The sequence below is a fragment of the Dipodomys merriami genome, unplaced genomic scaffold, assembly GCF_024711535.1.
Source record: "Dipodomys merriami isolate MVZ:Mamm:240054 unplaced genomic scaffold, mDipMer1.0.p SCAF_28, whole genome shotgun sequence".
In the NCBI taxonomy this organism is placed as follows: Eukaryota; Metazoa; Chordata; class Mammalia; order Rodentia; family Heteromyidae; genus Dipodomys; species Dipodomys merriami.
Genome location: NW_027204270.1, coordinates 17,186,655 through 17,209,301, shown reverse-complemented (window position 1 = coordinate 17,209,301; position 22,647 = coordinate 17,186,655). Strand labels below are relative to the sequence as shown.

At 46.6% G+C, this 22,647-nt stretch overlaps 1 protein-coding gene across 4 annotated transcripts in view; it reads right to left on the bottom strand.

Moving 5' to 3' along the window:
• The window catches only part of Capzb (capping actin protein of muscle Z-line subunit beta), a 123,157-nt gene that overhangs the window by 56,230 nt on the left and 44,280 nt on the right, over window positions 1–22,647 (bottom strand). For all 4 annotated transcript variants that reach the window (XM_070037798.1, XM_070037799.1, XM_070037797.1 and 1 more), the window contains exon 2: window positions 6,002–6,091. In XM_070037798.1, the coding sequence (XP_069893899.1) occupies window positions 6,002–6,091 (90 nt within the window). The remainder of the gene's footprint in view (window positions 1–6,001; window positions 6,092–22,647) is intronic.

The following is a 22,647-nucleotide window of genomic DNA, read 5'->3' as shown; positions in this document are numbered from 1 at the left end:
AAAGTCACTTTAAGGATTGATCACAAGACCCGCAGGAAGGCTAGCCTAGCTGCCCATTATGCGTGTACTGCGCATAGCAAGGACCCCAAAGGAGGCAGCCATTAACGAGCTGCTGGCTCAGGCATATAGTCCTAGCTACTCAGGAGCTGAAGAAACTCCATCTCCAATTAAGCAGGAAAAACACTGACAAGAGGCATGGCTCAAGTGGTAGTGTACCAAGCGTGAGTGAAAAAGACTCGAGAATATTTAGTCCTGAGTTCAATCCGAAGTACCAGTTCACAAAGTGGCTTCTGGCCAGGTGTGATGGCTTAGGCTTATGCCTATAATCGTAGCTATACAGGATGGTGAGATCTGAGGATCACAGTGTGAAGCCAGCTTGGGCAGGAGTTGTTGAGACTCTTACCCCGAATAAACTACCCAAAAAAGCCAGAAGAGGAGCTGTGGCTCAAGTGGTAGAGCACTAGACTTGAACAAAAAAAGCTCAGTGACCAAAAGCAGGCTCTAAGTTCAAACCCTAGGACAGGCGGGCTTGTGGCAGCCCAAGCAGAAACCAGTGACAAAAGATCAGCTCAGCAAACACAAGGCTCTGAGTGCAAACCTTAGTAACAGAAAAGGGGGGAGAGGGCTGAGAAGGTGGCTCAGTGGTAGAGCACTTGCCTTGCATGCTTGAGGTCGTGGGTTCAATTCCTCAGCACCGCATAAGCAAAAAGAAAAAAGCCGGAAGTGGCGCTGTGGCTCAAGTGGTAGAGCGCTAGCCTTGAGCTGAAGAGCTGAGGGACAGCACCCAGGCCCAGAGATCAGGCCCACGACTGGACTCAAAAAAAAAAAGGGGGGGGGGAGAGAAGGTAGGGTGCTTTTGAAAGATTGAAAAATACAGTTTTAATGAGGCATGATCCACTAGATCCTAATTTGTCAAGAGGTTATACTTCTTTTTTTTTGGGGGGGGGGGTGGGAGGTTCGATTGTAGAGACTGAACTTGGGCCTGGGCACTGTCCCTGAGCTCTTTCACTCAAGACGAGCACTCTCCCCCTTTAGCCACAGGTCTACTGGTTTCTGAACTTTCCTGATTTAAACCTCGATCTTCAGGTCTCAGCCTCCTGAGCAGTTAGGATTATGGACTAGAGCCACTAGCACATGGTCATACTCTTTTTTTCTTTTCTTTTTTGGTAATGGGGGAGTTTGACTTCAGAGCCCTCTGCTTGCTAGACAGGTGGTCTACCACTTGAGCCAGGCCCCTAGTACTATGTATATTAGTTTTTTTGTTTTGTTTTGGTCATGGGGCTTGAACTCAGCCCCTAAGCGCTGTCCCTCAGTTCTTCAGCTCAAGGCCAGCGCTCTACCACTTGAGTCACAGCACCACTTCCGGTTTTCTGATGGTTAACTGGAGGTAAAAGTGTCAGGGATTTTCCTGCCCAGGCTGGTTTTGAACCATGATCCTCAGATCTCGGCTTCTTCAGTAGCTAGGATTACAGGCATGAGCCACCAGCGCCTGACTTTAGATATGTTTTGAATAATGTTTCATAATTTTGATAGTCTGGCCTGGACCACAATCCTATTTAGCTTCATGCATATAGCCAGGATGACAGGTACATACTGCTACTGGTTGAGATGGGGATCTTGTGAACTTTTTTCTTGGGCTGGCCTTGAATCACTATCATCCTGTTTCACAAGTAGCTAGAGTTATACATGTGAGTCATAATGCCTAGCTCCATTTCCATTTTGATCCTACACTTCAACTAAAAAATAAAAATAAACGGAGCCGGGCATTGGTGGCTCACACCTGTAATCTTAGCTACTCAGAAGGCTGAGATCTGAGGATCTTGGTTCAAAGCCAGCCTGGGCAGGAAACTCTGTGAGACTCTTATCTCCAACAAACCACTCAAAAAACCAGAAATGGCACTGTTGCTCAACTGGCAGAGCACTTGCCTTGAGCTAAAGAGTACAGGGACAGCGCCCAGGCCCAGAGTTCAAGCCCTACAACCGACAAAAAAATAAATAAAAAATAAATAAAAGCAAGGCACCGGTGGCTCATGCCTGTAGTCCTAGTTACTCAGGAGGCTGAGATCTGAGGACGCTGGCTTGAAGCCAGCACGGACAACAAAGTCCATGAGACTCATCTCCAATAAGCTACTCAGAAAGTCAGAAGTGCTGCTGTGGTTCAAGTAGTAGAGTGCTAGCCTTGGGCCAAAGAAGCTCAGGGACAGTGCCCAGGCCTAGAGTTCAATCCCCAGGATTGGGGGGGGCGGGGGGGGGGGAGACCCAAAAATCCCAAATTCCCAATCTATTCTTGTGAGAGAGACTTCCTGTAAGATAGCCTCAGGCTGGCTTCCATTCAGCCCCAGTAAGGGGGCACTGGCACTGTTCACACCACTCTATGAGCTACAGAGTAGATCACTAATCTCAAAAGGCCCAGCTCTCAGGAGGGAATCTCTATCATGTAGTTTTAAAATTATGTAAATTTAAAAACTGTTTTGGGGGCTGGGAATGTGGCATAGTGGTAGAGTGCTTGCCTAGAATGCATGAAGTCCTGGGTTCGATTCCTCAGTACCACATGAACAGAAAAAGCCAGAAGTGGCAGTATGGCTCAAGTGGTAGAATGCTAGCCTTGAGCAAAAGCAGCTTAAAGACAGTGCCCAGGCCCTGAGTTCAGGCCTTAGGACTGGCAAAAAATAAAAAAGCTGTTTTTAGGGCTGACAATTTATTTATTTTCCAAACCATACCCGTGTTCTAATATTTTAGATTACTAATGAATTATGAGACACTTGTCCTTCCAACAAGTAAACCTGGCACACCACAAAGATGCACCAATTCAATGTCTTGTTGGGGACCCCACCCATGGGTGTCCAGCAAGCTGTGCTGCCAGGTAGTACAGCCAGGACTCCTGATGCTCCATAGCCATACCACCTCCCTGGCTCCTTCCTACAGTCTCAATGATCTAAAAAGGTGGCCTGGCTACAAAGGCCCTTAAAGGTAGAATAATAGTTAACACAAATAGAAGGGCAGCTCATTCCTAGGCACACAGTGAGCATGCAAAACAGCTTTCCATCACTGATAACCTACTTAAACAGAGGTCACATTCATCTGACCCATGGCTCCAGAAGCCTCAGTTCACAATCTGCTGGCTCTGTTGCTTTTGGATTTGTAGAAAGGCAGAACATCATCGTGGAAGGTGGTGGACAAACACTTTACCATTCAACTAATGGCAGCCATGAAGGAGAAGGGGAGGGGGAGAGAGAGAGAGGGAAAGGGAAAGAGAGAGGAGAGGAGAGGGAGAGGTGTGGCTGATATGGTTAGTGTAAGATACCTCAAACTTCTCCCTCATTCCCTATTGATGCTGTGACTCCCATTCAGCCCAAGGAAAACAGGAATTTGCAGGTTTTTTTTTTTATAAAAGCAGCTACACATACAGCTCTGAAAGATGGAGAGATAGGGGTTCCTGGAGGAAATAACAGAGCTGTAATAAATGCTTCCGCTGCCATAAGAACAAAGCAGCCTGTTAAACACCAACAGGTCAATAGAAAAGTGTTCATCCTTTCTTAATTTTATGTTAGGTTTGTTTCTCAAATACAATAATAACTGAATTGGCAAACTAAGCTGCAACTCAGCCAAATGCACTTTCTTGTTGAGTTTGAAAGGAAATTTGAAAGCTGCTGCAGCTGTGGGAAACAAGGGGCCTGACCACACCTCTAACACTGGGCCATCTTACCCTCATGGGATCACTCACAAATCCCTGAATGAGAACAAGGCAGGGTACTACCAGATAACACTTCTGTGGTGCTGCCCTGGAGGACTGAGAAAGAATGAAGGCCCTGAACAAAAGGCAACCAATTCCCTGCAGACAACATTCAAACATCACACCACACCGGGTCCCTCTGGCCAGAGCAGATAGATCTCTCTTCCTCAACTGCTGGCCTCTTTCCACCTCACATCTCACCTGAGGCAAGATTCTATACAAAAATCAGACCTAGTCAATGTTTAAAACTCAGGATGTTCACATCAAACTCCAAGTATTTCTCTCTACTCTATTATAATCCTCCAGCCTCCCACACTCTGCTGAGACTGTCTAGCACAGCCCTTCATTGTTGTTTTCTTTTTTTGGGGGGGAGGAGGTGTTGGTGGTGGGGCTTCAACTCAAGACTAGGTGCTGTCCCTGAGCTCTTTTTGCTCATTGAGCCACAGCTCCACTTCCCCATTTCTGGTGATTAATTGGACTTTCCTGCTCAGGTGGGCAGCAAACCACATTTCTCAGATCTCAGCCTCCTGAGTAGTTAGAATTGTAGGCATGAGCCACTGGCACCTGACCAGCCTTTCACTTTTTATACCTCCCTTTCTCTTCACTTCTAAAACCAGACACCTACACAGAGCTGGCTTTCTCAGCAGGACCACTGACCTCACGAAACCTCTCCCCACTTCCTGAGTGACTACAGGTAACATATGGCAGGTTTATAACTCCTACAGGCTTGATTCTCTCTCTTGCACACCTACTCCTGCCTTGTGGCTGGCTGGGAGCTGGTGTCCCTATAAATATTCAAATGGTTCCATTGGAAGAGTTTTACTTATGGATGACACTAGTCTCCTGTTTTTTTGTTTTTGTTTTTTTCCTGGTAAAACCATCTCAAATCCATTCAATGGGATTAAATAAATCACTATAACAGATGAATGAGATTTCAGGCTCCTACTTTTAACAAACATCACTGACTAGCCATGTTTGGCAGCTGATAACCACACTTAAAACACACACTGGACACAACGGGAAAAACAGAGGCTGTGGCTTCCAGACCTGCTAAATGATCTAAGTAAGACAGTTGGTCTCTTGGGACCTGAGTTTGCAGTTTTTTTTCCTTTTCAATTTTTTCCTGTGGTTTTACAGGTGTTTTTGAATATTTTTAGCATTTTCAAGTAATATTTGGGAGCCAGTAAATATGCTGCCTCATTTCGAAAGAAATAATACTATTTAAAACTATATGGCTGGGGGCTGGGAAGGTGGCTTAATGGTAGAGTGCTTGCCACGCACACATGAGGCCCTCGGTTCAATCCTCAGCACCACATAAGCAGAAAAGGCCAGAGTGGCTTGAGTGGTAGAGCACTAGCCTTGAGCTGAAGAGCTGAGGGACAGTGCCCAGGCCTAGAGTTCAGGCCCCATGACCAACCAAAAAACAAAAACAACAACAACAAAAATGTGTATGGCTGGGAATGTGGCACAGTGGTAGAGTGCTTGCCTAGTATGCATAAAGTACTAGGTTCAATTCCTGAGTACCACATAAACAGAAAAAGCCAGAAGTGGCACTGTGCTCAAGTGGTATAGTGCTAGCCTTGAGCAAAAACAGCTCAGGAACAGTGCTTAAACAGTGTTCAAGCCCCCGTCTGGCAAAAAAACCAAACCAAAACAACAAAACTATGTAAGAGCCCGGTGCAGCTATTTTATTGAGTGCCTGTTGGAGGTATGGCCTTGAACTTGCCATGCCTAAGGGTGCAAGTTTCTTTTTTTGGGGGGGATTGGTCGTGGGGCCTGAACTTTGGGTCTGGGTGCTGTCCCTCAGCTCTTCAGCTCAAGGCTAGCGCTCTACCACTTGAGCCACAGCACCACTTCCGGCTTTTTTTTTCTGCTTATGTGGTGCTGAGGAATCAAACCCAGGGCCTCATACATGCAAGGCAAGCGCTCTACCACTGAGCCACCTTTCCAGCCTAAGGGTGCAAGTTTCTAGAAACTGAAGACAAGGTAGCTGGGGTGGACAGGGGTAGTTATAATCAACTTGAGGACTGGGGGAAATTCTAATCAACTTTGTAATGCCTGTGTTGGACTTTATCATCACAGATAGTCTCAGGGAAAGGCCTCCATATGAAACTTATCTTCTTTATGTGGAGGAAACTCTCTGCCCGATCCTGGATTCTGGCTACAGAGAGGTTTCCTGTGTTTTGAATTCCGCATGGGAAGAGCTGCACAAAAAGAAGTGATTATAAGCCATGGTCTCAAATGAAACCATATGAAGAAGACACGTACCAGGTCAATCAGGTCACTGAGGTTTTTCTCGATTTGCTGTGGAGGCAGGCGCCTCATTAGGTCCAAGGCACAATCCAGCTGCTGATCACTCTGTGGAGGAAGAAAAAGAGTGCTTAAGTCATTTCTGCCCACAGTAAGAATTCTTTCTTAAAAGCATCTTTCTGGTTGCGCGGGGCATATTCTAAAACCCAAAGAGACCCACCATGGGCCTCCACCAAATCTGCATGTGGTTCAGCCCATAGTCGGGACAGATGCTATGCAGGCTGCCTGCCCTCCTTCCAGAGAAGCCTCTGTACTAGATCCCAAAGGAAGTGGAGCAGGGCACAAGTCTTCTTGCTATTGTGCTCAGAGGACTTGACAGCTGCTGTGCCAGCTTCCCAGTTGGTTCTATGGTAAGCAAGCTCCTGTAGCAGGTTTGCCAGGCAAGGGTTTGATGAGCTTCATGCCACAGATAAACCAGGCAAAGACAGAATGTTCTATGATAGGGATAAAAGTGCACCATTCATTCAAACAGGCTGGGAAGTTTTCTGAGGCCCTGTGCAAACAAGACCTGAGCTCGCTCCAGCTAGCAACAGGGCAGCTGACTGCTGCCGTGGGGTGCTAGGAAATAGTTTTTGCCTATTGCGTGTTTTTTGAAAGTTATGCACAGTGTGCTTCAGCAGACCTTCCTCACTTAATACTTAGATTATAACTATTTACTAAGGTCACTATGTCCCAGTCACCACAAGTATACAGAAAATAATGAAAGCAAGGAAGGGGGAGGGAGGGAGAGACTGGGGGCAAGATGGTAAAGTGAAATGAACTGGGAGGAAGGCAGTAGACTGCAGCTAAGAAGCTCAGAGAAGGTAGGGAAATGGAACAGGAAAAATGGCAGTGACCCGTCACACTCGTAAAGTTCAACCAGTGAAGAAGGTGGAGCCCTTAACAGTGCCACCTGATTTGTGTTTGGAACCAGTCTGTCCCAACTAATTTCAGGATGTTTGAGAGCTCTCAATCAACAAGCTAATGAGTCTCTCATACAATATACAAGGTAATCCTCAAAACACTACATTTGGACATAATGAGATACCACCTTTGAATATTACCACTTACATCCAGGCCTGTTAACCACAAGTAAGCAGTGGGGCACAGACCCACTTTATATCCACAAAGACAGAACACGTTTCTAACCAGAGTCAATTTCATTTCCAGATATTGGCTTGTCACATGTAGAAGGCTGTTTAAAACAAAAAAACAAAAAGAAAACAAAACAAAAAAAAAAAAAGGTCAGGCGCTGGTGGCTCATCCTGTCATCCTAGCTACTCTGGAGGCTGAGATCTGAGGATCGCAGTTCAAAGCCAGCCTGGGCAGGAAAGACCGTGAGATTCCTATCTCCAATAAACCACCAGAAAACCGGAAGTGGCGCTGTGGCTCAAGTGATAGAGCGCTTGCCTTGAGCTGAAGAGCTGATGGACAATGCTCAGGCCCAGAGTTCAAGCCCCACAACCGACCAAAAAAAAAAAAAAAAAAAGTTCCTGCCTTGCTCGTGGCGGTTATCAGTGACTGTTTGTCCTGGCTACTCTGCAAAGAAATAAAAACCAAACTGAAAACACCGTCGAAACCCTACCATTTGTTTTGCTTAAACAAACACTCCGCAGCTCCCCGTTCCTAACTGGGCCTCACGTGTCGACACCAACATGTGTCAGCCAAGGCCATGGTAACAGGGGTTTGGCTGGCTGGCATCAAATAGGAATTTTAACACCATGCCTAGGGCAGAGCACAGATAAACTGACTTGACTAGAGATGCATCTTCAACTCCTAGGTCTGTCATTCATTCAATTGGTGACCCTAGGTAAGTTTCCCCTCCTTTACTTACTCCCCTGGATGGGAGCAGCTCTACAGATAAGAGTGCATGCAGGCTGGCTGGTGGTTCACACCTGTAACTCTAGCTACTCAATAGGCTGAGCTCTGAGGAAAAAGGTTCAAAGCCAACCAGAGCAGGAAAATCCATGAGACATTTATATCCAATAAACTACCAGAAAAACTGAAGAAGTGCTGTGGCTCAGAGTGGTAGAGTACTAGCCTTGAGCAAAAAAAAGCTCAGGGATAGCACCCAGGCCCTGAGTTCAAGTCCCATGACCAAAAAAAAAAAAAAATGCAAAGAATGAATGAAGGATCTGTAACACAAGATAGCTTGTGTTTACTGGTTGGAGAATGATGTATAAATATACATACAGGTCTTACATATTTTGAAAATAGTTTTAAATACACTTTACAATATCCTTCTCACTCTACCCAACCCTGATCTGATCTCTCCTACTGTGTTGGGAGTTTGAATCAACTGTTCACACTTCACAATGGCTAAGTGTTCCCTTGCCTGGGCAAGAATGAAACCCTAAATGATTCAACTGAAACTTGTCACAAACTGTGAACTAGTGTTTCTAGTTCAGGAGTGATTTTTGGAGGGCAGCCCCGACCCCAGGAGATGCTGAGTGACACATGGAAGCAGATCAGGCTGGAAAGGGGGAAGCTGCTGTTTAGTGGGGAGGGCTTATGGTGCCCTAAATATCCAGTCCTGCATAGGACAGCTTTCCCACACCACTGTCTCAATTGCTGGCCTGGTCATTAAGGGGTCCTGGTCAAATCAAAGACAAGGCCTGTCTCCAGAAACTGCACAGGGTAGAGGAGTGCTGTGCCTGCAATTCTACTCCAAACACACTCACAAGCTCTTCTGGTCTCTGGAAAATAACTAGACATTAACAATCTTTTTCAGTTATAACTAAGCCTAATTGGAAACTGTAATCCAGAAAATCTTGGGATTCAGAAGGGATTACATAAAACTTGAGAAGTGTTATCCAGGAAAAGACCTAACTTGACCAGAGAGGGCAATGTGTAAACACAGCATTCAGACCCTCTGTGGGGCCTCTTCACCTCCCAGCCAGTCAAACCATCCTTATCCCAAAGGTCAGCCACAGGCGGCCGGCTGACTATACCTCCTGCCGGCACCACACTTTCCCTAAACCATCAAACTCGCATTGTGCATTCGTCCCAATTAATCTTAATTGGAAATGTTTCACAGCAAATTTCTAGGGCTAAGGATGTTTAACTATCATTAAACTAGGAAATGACTAAATGCTTCCTTCCCCTAAGTGAAGCAACATGGGAAAGCTTACTGACAGCTTGTAAAAAGTTAAAATTACACTCACAGGAGTCAGCCCAAACCCATAAGGGGCCAAACAGAAAGAGAACGAAGAAACATGGATGACTTACAGCCACACACAACATTTGGGACCCCAGAAACAGGACAACAGGGAGGGGTGGAGTCCCCAAATGTAGCTGGGATGCAGCTACATTCATAAGGCCCAGAAGGAAGCAACAGTGAATTGTTATTTAGACACAAACATACGTGTGTGTGTGTATGTTCATGCAATTTAACATAGCAAAACTTTTCCTCTTCTGCTTCAAGACAAGGGAATGAAGAACACAAAGTTGGGAAGAACAAGGAGGAAATGACAACAAACCACCAAAAGGTGACAGTAATGTGACCCAGGCCTTCCATGGAATGGGAAGACCCAGGGCACTCATGATGTCAGAACCTAATGTTAGTTAATATGCCACTAAGTCAAAACTTATGTTACCAAGATGGTTACTGGACAGATGCTCAAGGTATTTTTTTCCCTTTTTTTTTTCTTTTAGGTCCAAGACTGGACTTCAAACTCAGTACCTTCCCCTTTTGCCTACTGGCTAGTGTTCTATCAACTAAGCCACAGCTTAACCCCTCAAGGTAACTCTTTAAAGATACTAGAGAGGAATATGAACAGGAGCAAGTGAGGACAGGGTTTCAGTCTTTCTGTTCACTAGATGTGCATGTGACTTAACCTTGTGACCTGAGATGTGGACTTGATGGCTTCTAAGATTCCTTCTAGATGGACCATGACCTATACCCTACCTAAAGTGCAGACAGACACAGAACTGAGTCCCATCTGCCCCGTCATTCTGGATTCTGTCCCATGCAGACCAACAACTAGGTGCTATAACAATTACAGTCTGTGTGCCAACCTTGGGCCAGGCTCTGGTCGTGGCCCACAGCATGAAACTGAGTCCTAAACACTAGAGTGCCTACACTCAGCTAGGTGCCAGTGGCTCGTGCCTATCATCCTAGCTAATCAGGAGGCTGAGATCTGAGGATCAAGGTTCAAAGCCAGCCTGGGCAGAGAAATCCACAAGACTTAGCTCCTCAGAACTGAGGTATGGCTCAAGTGGCAGAGCACCAGCCATGAGCAAAAAAGTCTAATTAGAGAACACCAAACCCTAAGGTTGAAGGACCAGTTCCAGCACAAAAACAAAACAAAACAAAAAAGAACCAACTGTCTATAAATAAGACAAGGCAGTGTAGTGTGGTCAGTAACAGGACACAGAAGGTCCAAAGACACAGGCACAACCCACAGCACACTGATTTTCCCAGGATCTCCCTCCCTTGTGGTTTCCTTTATCCACAAGTTCTATTTATTTTGCAAATTGTCACCCCTTGACTAAGACAGCTTCTCTGAAATGTCGACTGATTCCAGACACCCCGTTCATAAAATGAGCTTTTACTCTTCCACCTCCCACTGGAGGTGTACTGAATTGAAAAATAAATAGCAGAAGAATGACCATTTCATTACATCCTCCAGAATTCTCTGCCCATTGAATTCGTCATTCACTAATTATTTATAGTGTCTCCTAGGTAACAAGCACTGTTTCTGATGCTGAATGGTGAACATAAAGTCTTCTTAGAGCTTATGATGCTGTCAAAATCAGGAAGGGCAAAGAGCAAGGCGTACGTCTGTAAGGACGTGGAGGCATGTGCCAAGGAGGCGCCTTCGCAGTTCATCACCTGAGGCAGGAAATGTGTTTGCTTTTTGCTGGTTTTCCTCTGACTTTAAAGAAAAAGCACACAAAACAGCTTAAGTTATCCCATCGCAAGTAAAATAATATTAATATGGACAAGAACAATTTTCCAGAAAATAATGGAAGTCAAAATACTACAGCACAAAGTGCCCACTGGAGAATTCAGACATGAGTGTTGTTAAATCATCAGCTGTCAAAGCTGGCCTATTTAACAAACTCAAAATCCACGTGTAAACCACCAACAAATAAAATGCATGTGCTGTCCCACAAGGGGATGCCAGGAATAGAGTATGTCCCAGCCTAGCCTAAGCTCGAGCCTATCCCGGAGCCAAGGTGCCCACCAAGTGGTGCCATAAGCCCCTAGATGTCTCAAGAGCAAGCACAGGGGGGCAGGCCATTATCCTAGGCCTTGAGGAGTCCCTGGGACTTTGCGGGGCAAGTACACCTAAAGGAGAGGAAGGAGGCCTGCAGAACACTACCAGCCAACCAGCTTAAGAGTCCACTCAGGTGCACCTGGTGCAGGGCACCTGTGCTTTGTTGCAAGGGACAGATAGGCTGATGACTTTCCAGGAACTCACGGGAGCTCAGAGGCTCTGGTTTACAGCTTGTCTCCAGCAGTTTTCTCTTTATAGGTAAGTATCTGTGCTGTGTTCTTCACCTTTTTTTTTTTTTTTTCCCCAGTCCTGGGGCTTGAACTCAGGCCTAAGGGCTGTCCTTGAGCTTCTTTTGCTTAAGGCTAGTGCTCTATCACTTGAGCCACAGCGCTACTTCCAGCCTTTTCTGGTTCTGTGGAACTGAGCAAATTTCGTGCATGCTAGGCAAGCATTCTTCCATTAAGCCACATTCACAACCCTTCACCTTTTTCGTCTTTAAAAGTCATATTTCCAGAAATATTTAGAAGCCTCTCAAGATTTTTCCACAGACAAACAACACTGAGTGTCTAAGAAGGTAAAGTAGGCTGTATTTTCTAACTGGGTGCTGGTGGTTCAAGCCTGTCATCCTAGCTACTCAGGAGTCTGAGATCTGAGGAATGCGGTTCAAAGCCAGCCCAGGAAGAAAAGTCCCCATGAGACTCTTACCTCCAATTAACTACTCAAAAACCAGAAGTGGAGCTGTGGCTCAAAGTGGTAGAGCGCTAGTCTTGAGCGGAAGATCTCAAAGACAGTGCCCAAGCCCCACAACTGACAAGAAAAAAAAAAAATAGCTGTAACTAGACAATCTACCCCATGAGCTCCACTTGCAAGGAGTGTGTATGTGTGTGTGTGTGGGGGGGGGGGGTATCTGTGCCTCCTTCACTGGAACTGGGAGAGCGCCTGCCCGTGACTGTCTCGTCACCGGTGCATAACTGGTGCTTGTTAACTTCCAAGGCCACATGGCACCTACAGTTCCTGCCCTGCCTGCTGTGTACACACACTGGAGACCTCAGGAGGCCATGCTGTGCACAGGTCCACCAAGCCCTGAAACAAGGCCACAGGGGCTCTGTGGACCCCAAGGATCTGTGAAACCAGATGCCTATGAGACCCAAGACCTCCACTGCCAAGCTTTGAATATAACTGCAATAGTGCAAGACCCTGTCCTGAGCTGCCAGGCCTGGACTTGACTGAGGATGGAAGCTACAAGATACAATGAGGCCAAGGTTCTCTTAAGTGTCAGGTCTTAGGTGATCTTGTTAGACAGCCATAGGAAGTGGCAACAAAGGAATCCTATGGTGACAGAGTGGAGAGTCAAGAGTACAGTGGAGAAGATGAGTCACCCCAGAAACGCAGGAGACCTAAGGCCTGGGGCAATTTGCTTCCTAGCTGGGGCCACTGCTAGAAGGCAGTGCCAGGTGCATGTTTCAGGGATAAACGGTGATTCACTCCCATTGCTAGTATTTTTACACATGATGCCTGCCTCACCTCGCCACAGCAGAATGCGTGAGGGCAGACCTGGACTTCACAACGTCATCTGTACGTCAGCAACACTCCAAAGCCTTGGGCCTGCAAAGTCTGTGCAGACGTTCACCCTGGCTTTGGCTGGTTTACAGTCCCCAGAGGGCCACCAAGCCCCGACTTCACAGAGGGAAACAAGACTAGAGCCCAAGGCTGACTTACAGACACTTTGTCTCGCTCAACCAGGACTGCTCTCATAATCTAGGATCCGGCAAGCAGCTACTTAAAAGCAGCAAGTGTTTCCTGCCTGTGGCTTAGGAACAATTTGTGCTGGGGGCTATTTGGGGGAACGTTTCAAGGGTGAGGCCAGCCATAACTAGTCTTTGGGTCACTCTGGAAAACTGTGCATTTGGGATTAATAAAAGGAAAAGTGCTTCTTTTCCAGGGTGACCGCCCTCAGGAGGGCCACAGTGGTGACGGCAGCACAGACACAAACCCGCACACACCCTCCTGACACTTTGGTTCCCAAAGGAAAATGCTTTACTGAGTGAGTCACAGTGAATGACAAGATTGGAACTCAGGATCTTATACTTGACAGGCAGGTGCTCTGCCAATTGAGCTACACCCTCGGTTTTTTGGGTTTATTTCAAATCAGATTTCAGATTCATGCCAGGGCCAGCCTGAATGGAAATCTTTCTACTTACACTTCCCTTATAGCTAGGATGACAAGCATGTACCATTATACCTAGTTTTTTATTTTTTTTAATTAGTTGAGCATCTCACATTGTTATTGTTATTGCTGTTATTATTATTGCCTTGGCTGGCCTTTGTTTCCTAAATACTTAAGATTACAGACTTAAGCCACCATACTCAGCTCAAAGCACTTCTTAGTGATGATGATGGTGGTGGGCCTGGGGTCTGAACTCAGCCTGGGTGCTGTCCCTCAGCTCTTCAGCTCAAGGCTAGTGCTCTACCACTTGAGCCACAGTGCCACTTCCAGCTTTTTCTGCTTATGTGGTGCTGAGGAATCGAACGCAGGGCCTCATGCATGCAAGGCAAGCACTCTACCACTGAGCTACCTTCCCAGCCCCTCAAAGTACTTCTTTTAATCCTAAAAGGGCAATCTGTCTAACATGTATTAAATGGCCCATGCTTTTACACAATGCCAGTGAACACAGAACAGTGAGTCACATGCAGGTAAGCCATGTCAACCTGATCCAGAGACACCTGTAAAAGCATCCATCCTGTTTGTTTACATTATCCTGCTCTTCTGTTTAGCTGTTACACTTCCTCACCTACCACACTGCTTCTCATCTGCTACAGGGTGAGAAATGTGACAAGAAGGGCCTATTCCTGTTTAAAACAAACATACCATGAGCCCACATACCATGAGCACGTATAAATCTCAGGCTCAGCCCTTGGGGTCCAGAGGTCCAGACACACACACACACACACCATTTGGGTGTGAATGTGCACGGGTTTTCACCCTTCTCTCAGAGAAACCTAAGATGCTAAAGGGACAGATAAATAGAGTAACTTGCAGAGCAGATTTAAGCAAGCAACAAGTCACTACTTTGCTCTTGGAGCCTCCATTTTCTTAAAAACATAGGTCACCTTGCAAGGCCACTGCAAATGGGGTCTGGACTACCCTGCAGTGCCCAACCCCAAAGAGTGGGATGCCCCCAGAGCAGAAAGCTCAGGGCTTCTCTGCCAAGACTTGTGCATAACATTTTTTTTGGGTGCTCAAGGGCCTGTTCTTCCCTGGCTTTTCCTGCACTTGACACAGGTTTTCCATTTAGGCTGCCAGGCAGCTCTAGAAAGGTGGGTGGAATGTTATTCCGGTTTCTAAGCCATTAAACACCAACAAAGAAGGGCAGAGTTCACAACACTCACCCCATACAAACCTGGTTTCCTACAGCCAAAATGAGAGTAAGAGCAGAAGACAAGAGTTCCCAGTCATTCATGCATCTTCCTCCCTTGCATCCACAGATGCACACGTGCCTTTCACCCAGCTTCCTACAGCCAGCCCACTTCTCCTCGGCTATTTCTCAGCCCAGGACATCAGCAGGCATAGTTCCACCACGGAGCCATCTCCCCTTTTGCTGGTGTTCTCACACCCAATGAAGGCCAGCAAAACTAGAGAACCTGGCAGACCTAGGAGTGGCCCCAAGCACCCTATCAACAGTGAGATTTCCACGTGTCTCCTCTCCCTGGTGTGTTTATTCCAGGGGAAAACTTAGCCATCTCCATACAGGCTCTAAACCAACGCTCAGCAGCCAGTGGATTTTTCCTTTACACAACCGTGCAGGAAGTGAACTATCCGAAGTGAGTCACACCCAAGGGCTGGATCCATGCCTGTTCACAGCCCCAATTTCCTAACTGCACAGCACAGGGCAGATCCTTGGCAGAGATCAGGATTTGACTGGTCGACCTGGTGTAATGGCCTGGCTCTCAGAAAAGAGAAAGAGGAGAAAGGAGAAGTCACCAGGGAAGGGGAGGAGTGGGCACTGCTGTACCTTTCCATGGCACAGCAGGCTCTGTACTTAGCAAGCACAGGCTGACTTGGGGGTTCTTCTACCCCCCTTAGACAACAGACACTCATGCCTTCCCTCCAGCATATAGCCAGCAGCCACGTTTCTCTTCCAGCTCCTCAGAGGCTAGACAACCAATTCAGGTGCTAAAACTTAGTCCCCAGCTAGTGCTGCCACAGTGGCTGCCACCTGCTTTCTGAGGGTGGAACATACAAAAGGCAGAGGGATAGCCTGATGAAGAATCCAGTCAGGTGGCAGCAAATAAAGACACCTTGTATCTGGCACTGTTCTAGGCCTAGCCAAGAGCCAGCTGGCTAAGAGGGAACACATTCTTTTGGGTGTTTCCCTCACCTATCTATACTTTAAAATACAGAACTGTTACACCAAAGAGGACCTAAATGAGGAAACTTGAGGCCCAAACGTGTCTATAACTCCATGGCCAATGGACCAGGACACGTCTTTCACTATACACTTTTCTCCCACTCTTAGTTTAATAAGTTGAAATTTAAGAATGGAGTTGTGTTTTACACTCCTCACAGTACTATCCTGTGTAAGAGTCTATGTTAGCAGAATACACAATGGTGGTATTAAGAACAGATAGTGGCTCGGGATGAAGCTGGACGGTAGTGTGCTTACCATGTACAAAGTGATGAACTCAATCAGGAGGGAGGGAATTTATATGTAGACCAGAGTGCTCCTTCAGAAAAACTGTTCTTCATTGATTAAAAATATTGGATATATATATATATACACACACGCACATACATACATACATACATACATACATACATACATACATACATATACACACATAGATATATTTACATGGTGGCAGTCTACAATCCCCAGCTACTCAGGAGGTGGTGGCAGGAAGATTTTGAGCTCAAGGCCAGGTCAGGCACAGATCCTACCTCAGAAAAAAAGGCTGGGCTGAGGGTGTAGCTTAGCAGAAGAAAAACCACCTAGCAAGTAAGAGGCCCTAAGTTTAAACCCCAATACTGCAAATCAACCAATAAATAAAACAAAATGGGTTAAGCAATAAAACATCTGCTGTAGCATATGCCAGGCCCTAGGTTCAATCTTCAGTACCAACAAGAGAAAAATGAAAGCAAACGGATTTCTACAGAGAGAGGCTAGAGACATGGCTCAAAGGGTAGAATACTTGCAAGCACAAGGCTCTAAGTCTTAAACATGATTAATTTCAAAAGAGAAAACAGAAGAAAGTAACAATGGCTATGGCCCACTGTGGATGGGGGTGGGAACACAACTATGACCCTAGTTTCATAAGCAAGTAAATGGAAACACTTTCTTCTAGGCTGGGAAAATTACAGGTTATTCTTCTACTTCCACATTCTGCACTGTCATCTTGGATTATGGACTTGATTCTCAACACTGTCATGGACGGGTGGACTTCTGGAAAACACTGCAGCCTTTTACAGATAGTTCCTCTAGTTGACGGTTCCCTTTCCCCTCCAGAAGATCTACAGGGCGCTGTCACCTATGGTCTGGTCATTAATGCTTCAGAGATGTCTGCAGCTGCTGCTCTTGAATGATCCTGGCAGGATTCACATAGCAAACGACTAATCCCACCACTCTGCCAACTGGCAGTGAGACACATAATTAGGAGAAATCCAGAGACATCTTCCCGTGGATGCCATACATGCTGCCCATGTCTACTTCAACAGCACAGGAAATTCAAAGAAGCCTTTCTTGAAAGTCAGAGACAAGGCAGAGTGCCTCTGTATTCCAAGAAAGAGGGAAAGGGGGGGGGGGCAGGGGGAGGAAAAGGAAGGAAGGAAGGAAGGAAGGAGGGAAGGAGGGAGGGAAGGGGGAGGGAGAGAAGGACGGAGGGAGGGAGGGAGGGAAGGGGGGAGGGAGAGAGGGAGGGAGAGAGGGGAGCAGCAAAACCACCACCAATTTGGAAAAATGACCACATATTCATTGGCTAAGAAAAGTAAACTCCCGGGGCTGGGAAGGTGGCTCAGTGGTAGAGTGCTTGCCTTGCATGCTCGAGGCCCTGGGTTTGATTCCTCAGCCCCACATAAGCAAAAAGAAAAAAGCTGGAAGTGGCGCTGTGGCTCAAGTGGTAGAGCGCTAGCCTTGAGCTGAAGAGCTGAGGGACAGCGCCCAGGCCCAGAGTTCAGGCCCCACAACCGGACCAAAAAAAAAAAGAAAAGAAAAGTAAACTCCCTTCTTCAGGGCACATAAGAAGACAATCTGCACAAGCCTTCTCCCAAACAGGTTTACAAGGTGGCCAACATGCAACCATTTGGATACAGATTTCCTCCAATAAAGCACTGTGCACAACTCCCAAAGGCAGGCAGCCCCCAGGTAGAACTAGCTAGAACACAAACCAGTAAGTCTGAATGGGAAAGCTGAAAGATTTAAAGGATCTGGAGACAATAAAGCCTCCATCAACCCGAACATTTTACCTAGAAGGGGACATTTTCTGATTCACATCCCAAGGAGGCTGGGGAAAAAAAATACAACATTTAGACATCAAAACACGTGGGCCGGGAGCTGGTATTTCGTGCCTGTAATCCTAGCTCCTCAGGAGACTGAGATATGAGGATTAGGGTTCAAAGCCAGCTCAGGCAAGAAAGTCTGTGAGACTTTTATCACCAATTAACCACAAGAAAAATGGAAGTGGCACTGTGGCTCGAAGTGGTACAGCAATAGTCTTGAGCACTCAGGCCTCAAGTTCAAGTCCCACAACTACCACCAACAACAAAAAAGACATGTGAGGATGGAGGGATAGCTCATGTGATAAGAGTGCTGTCTAGCAAGGGTGACTCCAGTACAAGAAAGAAGTAGAGGGGGAACAGAGGAAAGGGCAGGGGGAATGGCAGAGAGGGGAGGGTTCCTGGTTTCTTTTAACAAAGTTTAACTTTTAGTAGACAAATGGTGACTGTACATATTTGTGGAGCACAGTGTGACCCTTTTGTGTGTGTGCCAGTACTGGGACTTGAGCTCCATGCCTCAAGCTCTTGCTTGGATTTTCCCTTCTAGATGGCACTCTACCACTTAAACCACAACTCCATATACAAATCTCTCAGCAGAGTGCTGGTGGCTCACGCCTGTAATCCTAGCTACTCAGGAGGCTGAGATCTGTTCAAAGGTCTGTGAGACTCAACTCCAGAACTATGGCTCTGAGTGGTAGAGCACTAGTCTTGAGTGAAAAGGCTAAAGGACAGCATTCAGGCCTGGAGTTCAAGCCCCACGACCAACTGGAAAAAAAAAGTCAGCTGGGTGCCAGTGGCTCACGCCTGTAATCCTAGCTACTCAGGAGGCTGAGATCTGAGGATCATGGTTCAAAGCCAACCCTGGCAGGAAAGTACGTGAGACTCTTATCTCCAATAAACCACTAGAAAACCAGAAGTAGCACTGTAGCTCAAGTGGTAGAGCACTGGTCTTGAGCTGAAGAGTGCCCAAACCCCGAGTTCAAGCCCCACGATCAAAAAAAAAAAAAAAAAAAGCCAGATTTATCAACCTGGGCTGACTCTGAACTGTAATCCTCAGATCTCAGCCTCCTAAGTAGCCAGGGTTATAGGCGTGAGCCAGTGGTGCCTGGTTCAGTGTGACATTTCTTTTTTTTTTTTTTTTCTTTTTTTGGGTCCGGTCCTGGGGCCTGAACTCTGGGCCTGGGCACTGTCCCTCAGCTCTTCAGCTCAAGGCTAGTGCTCTACCACTTGAGCCACAGCGCCACTTCCGGCTTTTTTCTTTTTGCTTATGTGGTGCTGAGGAATCGAACCCAGGGCCTTGAGCATGCAAGGCAAGCGCTCTACCACTGAGCCACCTTCCCAGCCCAGTGTGACATTTCAATGCATGTATACAAATGTAATGATCAAGTCAGTCTATCAATTTTCAAACCTTAGACAGACTGCCTTGCAGATATCTGCGGTTGGCAGAAAGGACTCAGAGTAAGACAGAGCATGGTTTTGAGGCTACACCTTGTCATTTCCTGAGACATGGCTTTCATCTTTCTGTTCCTTCATCTATTAAATAGGGACAATCATAATAATATATATGTTTTTTGTAGGTATTGAGTTTTGAATTCTGGGCTTTCCTTGCATTTGCTAGGTAAGCACTCTACCACTTGAGTCATAACCCAGCCTGGTATCCATCTTGGGGTCTGTCTGAAGACAATTCAGAAAGTGTTAGTCAAAAAGCTAGCACTGCTAGGCACTGGTGGCTTACGCCTGTAATCCTAGCTACTCAGGAGGCTGAGATCTGAAGATTGCGGTACAAAGCCAGCCCGGACAAGGAAAGTCCACAAGACTCTTACTTCCAATTAACCACCAGAAAACTGAAGTGGTGCTGTGGCTCAAGTGGTAGAGCCCTTGCTTGCCTAGAGTTGAAGAGCTCAGGGACAGTGCTCAGGCCCAGAGTTCAAGACCCATTACCAACCAAAACAAACAATAAAAACAAACAAACAAAAAAAAAAAAAACTAGCATTTCGTAGTGCACAGTAAGTACTCAGTGCTGTGGGCTCCCTCTCACACAGAAAGCCACTGCACAGGATCAGGTCTGCAATGCTCCCAGAAGTGAAACACACAGCCACCCTGGGCTTGTTAATGTCACCTGAAAGCACTCTGAGGGGAGCTGTGAACAAAGGCCAGAAATCAGGTCAGGAGGCCAATCCTCTTTGGTAATTTTCAGCCCCATTAACAGTTTCCTTAGCGTTTGAGAAAATCCTGCCAACAGGAAGGACACACTTGAGCCTCTAGAGGCTCACGGCCTTCTCCTGTCTACCCTCTGCTGAATGCTAGATCTCAAGAATGTTAGCTAAGGGGCTGGGAAGGTGGCTCAGTGGTAGAGCGCTTGCCTTGCATGCCTGAGGCCCTGGGTTCGATTCCTCAGCACCACATAAGCAGAAAGAAAAAAGCCGGAAGTGGTGCTGTGGCTCAAGTGGTAGAGCGCTAGCCTTGAGCTGAAGAGCTGAGGGACAGCGCCCAGGCTCTGAGTTCAGACCCCACGACTGGACCCAAAAAATATTTAAAAAAAAAAAAAAAAAAAAAAAGAATGTTAGCTAAGGAGCTTAGCATCGCTCAATGGCCAAAGAGAATTAAGGAAAAGGAGTCAGCAAGTTTCTACTCCAAAACACCATTTTGCTCAGTAGAAACCCAAAGCTAGGATTGGCTGACTGAGTTGACTATCACCAAGTCTCACTCAGCCACCATCCAACACATGCCTTGTCAACAGCGGCAGCCCACGACTCCCACCAACAGTACAGCACTCAGCCAGCAGCTGGCCATAGGCTTCATCTCTCAACTAAGAAAACTTTAAATCACCATCCTCAAGTTCTTTATATGGCAAGATCTCATTTGATCTTTGTTTAGCTGGTTTGGGTGCTACAGATCAAACTCAAGGGCTCTCACCCACTAAGTACTTTAGTACTGAGCTGCAACATCAGCCTCTTATTTAATTTAAAAAAAAAAAATTCCAGGGGCTGGGGGCATAGCTTGGTGTAGAGCACCTGCCTAGCATGTGTGAGGCCTTGGTTTTGATCCCCAGTACTGAAAACAGAAAAATCTTAATGATGTGTTAATGTAAAATCTCAGAGGTGGAAAACAGACAAAGAGTGGTGGACTGGGGTTCAAAGAAAGGTGCATGTACCCCAAAGCCCTTGTACCCAGTCTCTTTACACATCCTGGCAGCAATTGGGCCACCTGCTGCCCCATGTGCTGTGCCAAGATCCTCTGCCATCTCTTAGTCACGCTATTCAGCATTGGTTTGCACACAGTACTCTAGCTGAGGTACAGCCTTGAGACCGGTGGGGTGCATTCTAATTCTAACCCAGTGAGCCTCGTGTTTCCCCTCCTGAAAGATGAGGACACCGATGGGCTGAGTTCTGAGGAGCACCCAGCTCACAGCTGTCAGTCACTGCTCCACAAATACCACGTATACAGGCAGCAAAGAAGAGGAACGGAAGACTACAGGTAAAGGATATAAAGCCTCACATTTCCAAACAAAGGCAAAGGATATAAAGCCTCAATTCCCAAACAAAGGCTCCTCTGGCCTTCTGCCCATCCCTAGGAAACAGTGCTGGACTCTGTCCATCACAGCATGGCCAAGACTGTGTGTCCTAGAAGATCATAGAGCTTGGGTGGGTCTACTATCTGGGGGAAATGGTGCTGTGGCTCAAAGTGGTACAGCACTAGCCTAAAGCTAGTGCTCAAGGACAGTGCCCCAGCCTCAAGTTCAAACCCTACAACTAACCAAAACAAAACTGTGTGTGTGTGTGTGTGTGTGTGTGTGTGTGTGTGTGTGTGTGTGTGTGTGTGTGTGTGTGTGTGTGTGTGTGTGTGTGTGTGTGTGTGTGTGTATGGGCTGAGATCTAAGGATTGCAGTTGTGTGTGTGTGTGTGTGTGTGTGTGTGTGTGTGTGTGTGTGTGTGTGTGTGTGTGTGTGTGTGTGTGTGTGTGTGTGTATGGGCTGAGATCTAAGGATTGCAGTTCAAAGCCAACCCAGACAGGAAAGTCTGTGAGACTAAAGTGGTAGAGATCTAGCCTTAAGCTAAAAAAGCTCAAGGACAGTGCCCAGGCCCTGAGTTCAAGCCCCGTGACTCAAACACGCACACACACGCTCACGCTCACACACACACACACACACACACACACACGAATAAAGGAGGGGCCTGGGCCCCACTGGAAAGGTAGGAAGGTCAGTGTGGCCATCCTCTACAAATTTAGTCACTGAATTTCTCAGTGACTCTCTTCTAACTCATGGGCGTATAAATCCATTGTCTAATAGCTTTCCCTAGAAGCAAATGGCCTTGGCTAGGGATCCTTCCTGGGGATGTAGCTCAGTGGTAAAGCTCTTGCCTAACGTGCACAAGGCCATGGGTTCAACAAACTAGCAACCCACATACATGCATGCACGCTCACACACACACATTCACAAACATCAGATTCTCAAACTAGCTCAAAGGCTGAGATACTACCACCCCAATCACCCCCTACTGGTACATTTCTTGTTTACAAGTGAACAAGACAGTGGAGGCCACAAAGAGAAAGAAGAAAGCTGATCACAGGGAACATACTTTCCTAAGTAAACATTGGATGGGGACCCTGTTAATTTCCAAGAGAGAAAATAAATGGCAACATCAATTGTTTCCTTCTGTCTCCTGGTCCAGTAAATGAATACGAAATGCAGAGTTGGCCAGCTCAAGGAGCACGTGTGCCTTCTGCCAGGTCAGAAGGGCTCAATGTGAAGGAGACAAAGCCAGATGGGCACACAGAGACCAGCACAGTGAACAGCAAAACTGGAAGATGCGTCTCTCCAGACCACCCTAGATCCAGGGAGGTAGAACAAACCATTTACCCGGACCTCAGCAAAGCTGCCTCAAAACTAACAGTGGGAGAGCTTCATGACA